The sequence below is a fragment of the Bubalus kerabau genome, chromosome 4 (genome assembly GCF_029407905.1).
Source record: "Bubalus kerabau isolate K-KA32 ecotype Philippines breed swamp buffalo chromosome 4, PCC_UOA_SB_1v2, whole genome shotgun sequence".
NCBI classification, from domain to species: domain Eukaryota; kingdom Metazoa; phylum Chordata; class Mammalia; order Artiodactyla; family Bovidae; genus Bubalus; species Bubalus kerabau.
Genome location: NC_073627.1, coordinates 128,455,768 through 128,468,282, shown reverse-complemented (window position 1 = coordinate 128,468,282; position 12,515 = coordinate 128,455,768). Strand labels below are relative to the sequence as shown.

The 12,515-nt window shown below is 37.8% G+C and overlaps 1 protein-coding gene across 1 annotated transcript in view; it reads right to left on the bottom strand.

Annotated features, from left to right (window-relative positions):
• The window catches only part of DCAF10 (DDB1 and CUL4 associated factor 10), a 51,824-nt gene extending 39,598 nt beyond the window's left edge, over window positions 1-12,226 (bottom strand). The window contains exon 1 of the mRNA XM_055578565.1: window positions 11,227-12,226. Within this exon, the coding sequence (XP_055434540.1) occupies window positions 11,227-11,777 (551 nt within the window). The 5' untranslated portion in view covers window positions 11,778-12,226. The remainder of the gene's footprint in view (window positions 1-11,226) is intronic.
• Window positions 12,227-12,515: the final 289 nt, after the last annotated feature.

Below are 12,515 nucleotides of genomic sequence, written 5' to 3'. Positions count from 1 at the left end.
CATCATGGATTTGATGGACATGGGTTTGGGTGAACTGCAGGAGTTGGTGATGGACAGGGAGGCCTGGTGTGCTGCAGTTCATGGGGTTGCAAAGAGTCGGACACAACTGAGTGACTGAACTGAACTGAGGAGGTGGGTCATAGAGGATCTTGCTTTGATTTATGTCATCGAGTGTTCTGCCTATGTTTTCCTCTAAGAGTTTTATAGTTTCTAGTCTTACATTTAGGTCTTTAATCCATTTTGAGTTTATCTTTGTGTATGGTGTTAGGAAGTGTTCTAAATTCATACTTTTACATGTAGCTGTCCAGTTTTCCCAGCACCATTTATTGAAGAGGCTGTCTTTGCCCCATTGTATATTCTTGCCTCCTTTGTCAAAATAAGGGCCCCGTAGGTGCATGGGTTTATTTCTGGGCTTTCTGTCTTGTTCTACTGGTCTGTATTTCTGTTTTTGTGTCACTACCATACTGTTCTGATGACTGTAGCTTTGTTGTATAATCTGAAGTCAGGGAAGTTGATTCCTCCAGCTCCACTCTTCTTTCTCAAGACTGCTTTGGCTATTCAGGGTCTTTTGTGTTTCCATATGAATTGTGAAATTTTTTGTTCTAGTTCTGTGAAAAATGTCATTGGTAATTTGATAGGGATTGCACTGAATCTGTAGATTGCATTTGGTGGTATAATCATTTTCACAATATTGATTCTTCCGACCCAGGAACATGGAATATCTCTCCATCTTTTTATGTCATCTTTGATTTCTTCCATCAGTGTCTTAAAATTTTCTGTGTACAGTTCTTTTGTCTCCTTAAGTTTATTCCAAGGTAATTAATTCTTTTTGTTGCAATGGTGAATGAGATTGAATCCTTAATTTCTCTGATTTTTCATTGTTAGTATATAGAAATGCAAGTGATGTCTATGTATTGATTTTGTATCCTACAACCTTGCTAAATTCACTGATTAGCTCTAGTCATTTTCTGATACTATCTTTAGGGTTTTCTATGTACAGTATCATGTCATCTGCAAACAGTGAGAGCTTTACTTCCTCTTTTCCAATCTGGATTCCTTTTATTTCTTTTTCTTCTTTGACTACTGTAGCTAGGACTTCCAGAACTATGTTGAATAGCGGTGAAAGTAGACACCCTTTTCTTGTTCCTGATCTTCGGGGGAATGCTTTCAGTTTTTCACCATTGAGAATAATGTTTGCCGTAGGCTTATCATATATGGCCTTTACTATATTGAGGCAGGTTCCTTCTATGCCTATTTTTTGAAGAGTTTTAATCATAAATGGGTGCTGAATTTTGTCAAAGGCCTTTTCTGCATCTATTGAGATTATCTTATGGCTTTTATCTTTCAATTTGTTAACAGGGTGTATCCCATTGATTGATTTGCATATATTGAAGAATCCCTGCATTCCTGGAATAAACCCAACTTGATCATGGTGTATGAGATTTTTGATGTGTTGCTGAATTCTGTTTGCTAAAATTTTGTTAAGGATTTTTGCATCTGTGTTCATCAGTGATATTGGCCTATAGTTTTGTGTTGTCTTTGTCTGGTTTTGGTATCAGGGTGATGGTGGCCTCAAAGAATGAGTTTGGAAATGTTCCTTCCTCTGCAATTTGTTGAAAGTTTTAGAAGGATAGGCGTTAGCTCTTCTCTAAATGTTTGACAGAATTCTATAAAGCCATCTGGTCCTGGGCTTTTGTTTTTTGGGAGATTTTTGATCACAGCTTCAATTTCAGTGCTTGTAATTGGGTTGGTCATAATTTCTATTTCTTCCTGGTTCAGTCTTGGAAGATTGAACTTTTCTAAGAATCTGTCCATTTCTTTAAGGTTATCCATTTTATTGCCATATAGTTGTTCATAATAGTCTCTTATAATCCTTTTATTTCTGCATTGTTTGTTGTAACCTCTCCTTTGTCATTTTTAATTTTGTTGATTTGATTCTTTTTTTCTTGATGAGTCTGGCTAAAGGTTTGTCACTTTTATCTTCTCAAAGAACCAGCTTTTAGTTTTATTAATCTTTACTACTGTTTCTTTCATTTCTTTTTATTTCTGCTCAGATCTTTATGATTTCTTTCCCTCTACTAACTTTGGGGTTTTTCTGTTCTTCTTTTTCCAGTTGTTTTAGGTGTAAAGTCAGGTTGTCTATTTGATGTTTTTCTTGTTTCTTGAGGTATGACTGTATTGCTATTAACTTCCCTCTTAAGACTGCTTTTGCTGCATCCCATAGGTTTTGAGTTGTCATGTTTTCATTGTCACTTGTTTCTAGAAATTTTTTGATTTCCCTTCTGATTTCTTCAGTAACCTATTGGTTATTTAGAAACATGTTGTTTAATCTCCATGTGTTTGTGTTTCTTACATTTTTCTTGTAATTGATATCGAGTCTCATAGCATTGTAGTCAGAGAAGATGCTTGATATGATTTCAATTTTCTTAAATTTTCTGAGGTTTGTTTTGTGACCCAACATGTGGTCTATCCTGGAGAATGTTCCAAGTGCACTTGAGAAGGTGTATTCTTCTGCCTTTGGATGGAATGTCCTGAAGATAACAATGAGATCCATCTCATCTAACGTATCATGTAAGACTTGTGTTTCCTTATTAATTTTCTGTTTTGATGATCTGTCCATCAAAACTGGGGGTGTTTAAAGTCTCCTACTATTATTGTGTTACTGTCAATTTCTTTTATGTCTGATAGTCAAACACCATTTTGATTTCTGAAAATCTATTGTCTTTTATTGATTTTGTCTTAGTTTTCTGTAAATACTGATATTTTAGACTCAGACCTAGCAAACGAAATCTTGATTTCAATTCAAGATTGAAATGCATTGATTTTACTTTCAAATGAAATTCTGAAAGTGCAATCTTTTCAATTTATAATTCCAAAAGCACATGGGATTTTTACACTTTAAGATGAAAGTGCGTAAGATAGAATTCTAAATGGCCAAACTTTAAAATTCAGAACAAATGTTTAACAAGGTAAGGGGAAGCATCTACTAAATTGAAATCTTTTCCATATTTAGAAATCATGAAATTATCCTTTAAAGGATGTCCGTCTAAATCCTTTTGTGAGGTATCTGAATTTAAAAAATTTAATAATATCCGTAGGATTTTTGTTTTAGTTGACTACCATGAGTAAAAATGTTCAAATATATGTAATTTTAGAAGACGCATAAATATTTCTTTTTGTTAGAAGAGTCATGAAATGAACTTGTCTTCTTTTCATGCATAAAAGTAATGAATCAATGATTTTTGGAAAGTCTTAATGTTAAACATTATAAACAAGAGAGCTATTAAAAGATCAATAAGACTGATGGTCATTTTTTCATTTTAATATAATCTATTTTTGTACATGGCATAATTTGTAACTTTTAAAACTAGATGTCATTTGTCCCAACATCAAACTCTATACCTTTGTAAATTCCATCTTTGTCATATATAGATTTTCTTTTAGGACTCTATATTCTATTTCATGCAATTTCTAAAAGGTCTGGCAAGTAGCAAAGCAAGACCCCCTCACTGCCCCAATAAACATTTTAGGGGAAGCTAATGTCATACTCTCTTCTCCAAATGAATTTTAGGTATAGTATGTCAGGTCCTACTAAAAAATCTTGTTGGTATTTTTATTAGGAGGCAGTGACTTTACAAATTAATCTTGTACAATTTATATCATACAGCATTGGATCATCTCATCAGTAATATGCACAGTTTTCCATATATTTAAGATATTCTTAGCAAGAGAACTGTAACAATTCTTTGTACATCCTTATACATTTAGAATTGACATAGGAAGTTATACATACAGATACATATCCACCTGTGGATTTTGAGGTTGTAATAAATCTATAGAAAAGTTTGCATAGAGTTGATAGTTTTACAATACAGAGACTTCCAATCCTTGAACATGACATATCTCCATTTGCAGTGGAGATTTTCTCCATGTAGATCATGCCTATCTTTCATTAGATCTATTCTTGGGTACTTGAGATATTTTTTGATGCTCTTGTAAATTTTTTTTTTTTAATTTTGTTTCATTTGCTGCTGGTGTACAGAAGGTCAACTGATTTTTTTAAATGTTATTTATTCATCAATCTTATTTTAATATTTATCACATGTTATTTTAGGTTTTCTTTGTCAATTATCATTAATCATCTACAAACAACTGCTTTCTTATTTTTAATACTTTTTTTCTTTGCTGCACCGGCTAGGACCTTCAGTACAATGTTGAACAGAAATGTTTATATAGCAAGCACTCTTGTCTTATTCCTGATCTTTAAGAATACAGTCACCAGTTCATCATTAAGCACAATGTTTGCTATAGGGCTGGTTTGTTTGTTTTGGTAGATTCCTACTATTGGATTAAGGAAATTCTCTTCTACCTCAAATCTGTTACATTTTTTTTCATTAATATACATTAAAGTATATAAAATATTTTTTAACATTTACTGAAATTATCCTATAGTTTTAATATGTTAATGCAGTGATTTACAATTAATATATTTTCTAATGTCAAATCAATCTTTCATTTCTACCATATTGCTACATTCAGTTGGCTAAAAAGGTGGATTCACATCTCTGGCTTCCCTCCTTTTGCAGAGCTTAGCCCTGCAATTTCCTCACTGCCTCAGTTCTCTATTCCCTTCAAACGTAACTGTTTATATCTTATATTAGATGTTGATGTTTTTCTGTAGATTTTCTAATTATTCTCAGTTGGAGGGTTGGTCCAAACCACCTATTCTGCTACTTCTGGAAAGCTACAATCTCTGCTTCTTGCATCTAAAATTATATCCCCCTTTTCATTCTAAATATTGTTTATCTGGGTATTCTATTGATCAATTTAATGAGCATGTTTCATTATTCTTTGTCTTTTCAAAGACAAATCTTTCTGTTGCATATTTCTATTGATTTTTAGAATTTCAATAATTTTTTGCTATATTTCTGTATTTCCTTCCTCTGGCTTTCTTCAGATTTACTTTGTTATAACTTCACTATTCTGTTATCGTTTCTTGAGATAGATACTCTGCTAATTAATTTTCCTTGTCTTCCTTTCTAGTTTATTAAAAATCATAATTTTCATACTAAGTACAGATTTATTTATATCCCACAACTTTTGAGATGTGGTATTTTCATTTAGTTCTAAATATTTCTAATTTCCATTATCATTTCTACTTTGACTTATGAGCTATTTATAAATTTTTACTTATAAATATTTAACTTGAAAATACATGCTATTGATTTCTAGCAATTACATTATCCTGAGAAACTATTTAATGACAATCTTGTGAAATATGTGGCCTTATAAGAGAGGAATTTTTAACTCATCTTTGTGTGTGTGGGGAAAAAAAAGCCATGAGGCAGCTGTTACATAAGTGTGATATTAAAAAATACTAAATATTCAATAGTAGTATAAATTAACATATGAATAAAAATTTTAAATTTACAAAATTAAAAAATAGGCTAACCTATAGGTTATAAAAATGCTTGCCAAGTGATATTAATTCTAACTCAAATTGTTTATCAAATTATTCTAGTAACTCCCAAACATTTATTAATTTTAGAAATTGTAGCCATAATTATCTCTTTGACCCAGATGCCTTTGTTTGGACCATGAACTGCCATAGGAAACTGCATAAAGACCCTCCAAGAATTTCCACATTAAACAGGTAGTCATCATATAAAACAAACATGGTTACAAAAGAGGAAGGAAGGGATGATAAATTAGGAGTGCTGCTGCTGCTAAGTCGCGTCAGTCGTGTCCAACTCTGTGCGACCCCATAGACGGCAGCCCACCAGGCTCCCCCGTCCCTGGGATTCTCCAGGCAAGAACACTGGAGTGGGTTGCCATTTCCTTCTCCATTGCGTGAAAGTGAAAAGTGAAAGTGAAGTCACTCAGTCGCGTCGGACTCGTAGCGACCCCATGGACTCCAGCCTACCAGGCTCCTCCATCCATGGGATTTTCCAGGCAAGAGTACTGGAGTGGCTTGCCATTGTAGGAGATTTTTTTTTTTTTCATTGTAGGAGATTAACAGATACAAACCACTACAGATAAAATAGATAAGCAACAAGGATTTACTATACAGCACAAAGTATAGTCAATATCTTATAACATCTATAATGGAAAAAAATCTGAAAAAATATACATATATCTAAGTCACTTTTCCGTATACCTGAAACTAACACAATATTGTAAAGCAACTATATTTCAGTTTAAAAATTCCTTATAAATAGGTAGTTATTAAGTAACTTGTGGTCTTGATAAGTAAAAAAAAAAAAATCACTCTTAATAGCAATAAAATTGTTCATGGAGCTGAATCCTCTTTTTATCTTTTGCTGCAGTTAACAGTAAGTATACTGGAAAAAATTTGGCGCTTATAATGCTTGCTGTTAATTTTTACATTCAATTATATTAATAACTAAGTCGCAAAATAACTGATACATCATATTTGATATCAAACCTAATCCTTCAGCCCAGATGAGACATAATGTAATACAGTAGTTAAGAGCATAAACGTTAAGAGTACAAATCCTTTAACATCCTTTCTGCATCTCAGTTCTCTTAACTAAATGTTTCTGATATAGAGAACACTTACTTTGGCAGTCATGTTCATTAATAGAGTGTTACTGATGCCTGTGGTGGGTATGTATTCAGTGGCTTTTGGGAAAATTATACCACTAAATAAAGGTGAAATTCAGTAAGAACGATAAGATTAGGGATCTGTATCCATATGGTATTCATCCACAAACCACCCCACTGACCTCATTTACCTGCCACGGGTTCTATCCTGCAGTGGGTGTTCACACTTTGTCAAGAGAATTAACGTTTGGATGGTGCCTCCAGTAGTGCCATTACTCTCATCTGACTGCTCCTTTTATCTCTGGATCTCCCAAGAGTCTAGTTACCACAAATGGGTTACTCTAGGAGATCCTATGGAAGGTGCTTAAGTACTAGGAGGGCACTCAGTGGACTTGGGGCAGTAACTAACTATTCAACCACCATGGATATATATTAATATTTTAACAACTGGTACAGCTGAACCAATGTGTACTAGCTGAACATCAGGCCTGAATGCGGTACTCTATACTCTTTAGAAGTAGTACTGTTTCTGTCTGCCTGATTTAACTGAGGTATGCTATAATGTACATTAATATCAACTCTATAAGTTTTCTCTTTTCTCCTTGAAGTTATCAATTTTGGAGTATATAAGTTAAAAAACTCAATTTCAGAATTTTTTTATTTTTCAGGTGAATTGATCTGAACATAAAGTAATGTATGTCTAGTAATTTTTTTGCCTTAAAGCCCATTATGTTGATATTAAATATAGCTCACCATCTTTCTTTTGCTTAGGTGTTTGATATATCCTCTATCTTATGTACAAGAAGTACATTTAGTACTTCTATATTGTAATTAGTAATATTTGTATTTATTTTCAGTGATCCTTTGTGTTTTATTATACCTTTTCTACTTTTCTTCCCTTTCCCTTTCTTGTCTTCTAGAATATGTTTTCCTCATTCTAAAATTTTTTCTTCTTCTAGTCCTGAAATAATACACTTGTCTTTTGGTGGTTACCTTGTACATTTCAGTATGTACACATTAAAGCCTAAAGTGAATATATCACAATTCTCCCTCAAAAAAATAAGGAACTTCGAACATCCGTTCATAATTTATATGCTATTGTTGTCTTCTATTTTAGCTACATCTTTGTTAATCCCCAAAAACAAAATCAGATTGTTTTACATACAAATTTCCCACTTTCTTTGATCTTCATTCCTTCTACTATCTCAAGACCTTACAGCTGAAAACACTTTCTTCTCTCTGAACTTAGAATTCCATTACTGAAGGTCTGGTGGCAAACTTACTGAGCTTTGATTGGATGCTTATGTATTTATCTCATCTTTGTTCTCGACAAGAACAAAGAACCCATATTTGCTGGGTATAGACATTCAGGTTGGCAGTTTTTCCCAGCATACTGAAATGTAATCACCACTATCCTCTAATTTACACTATTACTGATGACTGATTGGCTTTCACTTGCATAGTTACTCCTTTGAAGGCCTTTTTCCCTCTGGCTTTTACTATTTTATATCTGTTGTCCTGCAGTTTCCTCTATGGCAAGGGAGAATTCCTGCTAGGCGTGTGTCAGGTTTCTTAAATCATTTGATACCTTTCTTCAATTCTGGAAAGTTCTCAGCTATTGCTGCTTCAAGTTTGTTTTATCCTATTATTGCATTTTCGTTAGGAACTAATCAGATACACGGTATGCATTTTTCTCTTTGTGCTTTGTGTCACCAATCCTCCTTCATATTTTCAGTCTCTTTGCCTCTCTTGTCTGCAATCTGGATAAGTTCTTCACTTCTATTTTCCACTATACTAATTCTCTCTACATCAGTGCCTAATGTATTCTTATAGAGGATAGCGTAAGAAAATCCATATTATTGCAAATATTATCAAATTTCCTTTTTCAAAATACCATTTTAGGAGGTGACACACTTATCTTGACAATGCTGCTATTGCTTAAAACATTTTACAGTTCTTTACAAATTACCTTCTGGTCCATGTAGCCTTCATTTTTCTTTCTTAGTGCCAAATTGTTTCTAGTCTGGTCTCTATCAAATACTTAATTTTAATTCTTACCTTCTGTATCACCTCTTCTTTTTGTACTGAGAAGTCCTTGTCAGTGGTTACAGTATCCAGTAAGCTGATTTAACTTATATGTAACTGAAGGATATGTGAAATCATCTCATTTAACAAGATATGTCAATTTATATAAAACCATTTTAAGTCCTATAAAAAGTGGGGCATATTAGATGTAGTCAGAAGACTAAAAAATTAAAACACTGAACTATTTTCACCTATTACCTTGACAGAAATGAAAAAGAATGGCAATGTGCAATACTGGCAAGGGTACAGGAAGACAAGCACTTTCATTGGGACTGATAAGAATAAGGATTGGTACAGTCTTCACAAAGGACAATTTAATAATAGGAATCCAAAATCTTCATAACCTTTTACTCATTCTAAGGACTTACCATAAGGACATAAATTTAAAATATCAGTTTAGAGGTTTTATTTTAACCAATGAAAAATTTTAAACAATGCTGTAGAAATATATTCATTAACATAGATAATTTATAATGTATGAAAAAAAGCAGGCTACAAAACAGTAGGTTCTATTTTTATGTTAAATATACAAAGGGAGTTCCATGTAGTGCAATGGTTAGGACTCGGCACTCTCACTGCCATGGCCCATGTTCAATCCCTGGTCAGGGAACTAAGACCCACAAGCTGCACATGGTGCAGTGAAGAAGAAAATTTTTTTTAACAAATAAAAAAGATATATACAAAGAAAAAGATTCCTTAGATATTCATTTACTCTCTGGGATCATAATGGATATTCAGCTTCTTTTAGTTTCATTTACTGCCTAGGTTTTCTACAGTAAGTAATTAGTAATTGTATAGTTGCATGTTATTGCATGAAATATCAGAGTACCTAAATAAAGTACCACCCTTTACAAAAATGTTACTATAGGAAAACATAGCCCATATTCAAACAAGAACTATCAGTAATATACTCCTCATTCTTATAGTACTGGTAATGAGAATTCCTTCTTCATAACTCATTCTATCCCTCTCACCCTCTACTTAAAATTCCACCTTCAAAGAGTAGAAACAACTATTTCTGAAGGCCTGAGAAAACAGGTAGGAGGCTGGAAGGAAAGGAGCTGAGATATGCTGAAGAGAGGAACTGAAGGGTTATGAAGAACAAACTGCTGATATTTTGGGAGAAACTTTAGGAATAGCACTTGGTTGGAAGAAGGAGTGAGGAGAGAAGGTTCCACAGATAAACTTCAGCAGAATAGTTTCTCCTCTCACCAATCTTCCCTGTATTCAGGTGCACAGTCACTGTTTCAACTCAACTACTATACTAAGAAAAAGCATTTGCAAGTGAAATGAAATAGGGTGTACCTGCTCCGTGACCCCAGATTCTAGTACTTTGCTCCTTCGTTAGCATATTTTATGTCTTTCTTCAGCACAATTTTTTCCTTTGTTAAGCTATCGTCTTTCAGTTTCTCTAACATGATATGTTAGAGAACCATAGGTCGTTTGACATACCAGTTCCTTCATCTGAAATATTTCTATCCCCTCCTCAACACTGTCTTGACTAATTTATCTCCTACTCATCTTTCTATCTTGGTTAAGTGTCACTTTCTCAGGGAAACCTTGAACACCCTAGTCCACAACAGGTTCTTTCCAGCCTTTATCTCAACTTGTAAATATACATTATGAAATTATCTAGTATGCTTATTAATGTCTAGTTGAACCAATAGGTCCCAAGACTAATGAACGCGATGCCATTTGTTGTTTTGCTCACCACTGCCACCTCTGCCTCTGGAGCATAGCAAGTGCTCCACAAATACATGCTGAATGAGGGACTGAGTGAATGAACAACTAAGCAAATGACTAGGAATCCAGAGGCCCTGATTTGGTAAGAGTTGTATTATTTATGTCTCCTCATGGTGGAACCCTGTGTAAAGTTTTTCCTTTGACTGCTGTTGAACTTGTTCCTGTACTCAAATAACAAAGTTTAAAAAACAGATATCACTTTGAAAATTCTCCATAGCTCAAAGTAAACCGAGGCCAAACATGGTATTTTAATTAGCCAAGAAAAAGGCTAGATACCGTTAACAGAACATCTAGTCTAGCCTGGAAACTTCACAGATGCCCACATCACAAGATATCTCTCTGCAGGATCTTAGTATCTTACTGGAGAAAAGGAACGAAGAAACCCACACTTGTACCCTCAGCGCAGGTCGGGCACAGGGAACAGGGATTCTGCAGGCTCCATACCCTTGACAAAGCTTAGGTGGGAAAAACATGCCTAGGGTGCCGGGGGAAATGGGAATTTATTCAAAGTGAACTTATTGAGCATCTACGGTGTACCAGAAAACCTTAACTGTGGACTGGCTCTGACAAACCTGCCGGGATTGCTTTAGTCACTTCGGAGAGTTCTGGTCCAGAAGAGGAGCAAACCAGCCCCGGGTTCACCTACCTCCAAGGGCCGGACGGGGCCTCCAACAGCGACAGAGCACTTCACAAGAGTCAGGGGCACGAAAGCCGGCTGCCCCACTGGGACTCCCAAACCCCAGGCCTGGCTGGGCGAGCAGGCCCCGGGCAGCCGCGCACCGGCAGCCTCGCCAGGAGAAGGCGGGTCCCCGCCCTCCGAGGGGCCGCGCTTACCCGTCGGGCGAGTACTCGAGGTTGAAGACTGCCCCGTGGGTGCGGGTGCTGAGGTACACCGAATCCGCGGGATGGATGGAACCATAGAGGTTAGTCATGGTGCGGAAATTGTCCCGCGCCGGGTCCACGAACAGCCCGCGGCCCAGGCTGCGCTCTCTCAGCCACCCGAAGAGCCGTGCGCCAGGGCCGCCCAGGCGGGCTTTGAGGCAGGGCTGGCCACGGCTCCCGGCCCTGCAGTCAGGCCCGGGTGGCCGGCGTGGCGGGGAAGGCGGTGAAGGATCTCCTTGAGCGGAAGCGGCTGAGGACTCTGGAGCTCCGGGCAGCCCGAGCTCCAGCGCGCGCCCGCCGGGGGGCTCCGAGGGGGCGCAGGGACTGCGAGGGCTCCCGCCGGGCGACGGGGGAGGGGCTGCGTCAGCCCTGGGCTGTAGTGGCGAGGGCGGGGAAGGGAGCGGCCCGGCAGCAGCCGCCTCTCTCCTATAGGGTGCCGGCTCCTCAGCCCCGGCTCCAGCCGCCCTGTTCCCTCCGGGGCAACGGAGCCCGAGGGGAAACATGGCCAACGCCCCCGCCCCCGGCTCCCGGCCGCAGCACAGCCGGCCAACACCTCAGTACTCCCGCTCCAGCCGCCACTTCCGGCGTGCCGCCGCCTAACCTCGCCGGCTGGGAAACCCGCACCGCCTCTCGGTATCATCCGCCGGGGACCAAGAAAGCGGAGACACCATTCGACTGGGGGTGCCACAGTCGAGAGGGTTGGAGGTCTAGAGCTACTGTGTGTGTGCGACAGTGAGGATGCCCAGGGCCTAGGCTGCATGGGGTAGCGCTAGCACCGGGGAACTGCGTGCCTTATTGTCAGTATGTGGTTATCAATGACCAGACTGTGTCTTTGGGGATGACAGGGTCTGACTGGTCAGTCCCAGAGGCTGAGTATGATTGGGTACTGTTTACATAATCATCTCTACTTTACACTGAGACCAACGAAGGTAAGAAATGACCATATTATGTGCTGCTCACACAGTAAGCAGCATGGTGTACTGCCTACTCAGCCTGGGAATCTAGGGACTCAGGTTTAACTTCTGCACTGAAAAGCCCTGGATGGCACAGCGCCTGGGGCTTACTGCTGCCCTGGAGCTCTGCCCAGTTACCAGCAACTTTACCTACTAGGTCAAGCCTTTACCAAAGCCTTCCTCTCTGCAAGGAGCATATACCCAGCCAGGAGTCACTGAGAGGAGCCGAAATCTGAATTCAACCTTACAAGCGACAGAGCCCAGGGTCAATCCTGCTTACATCTGCCA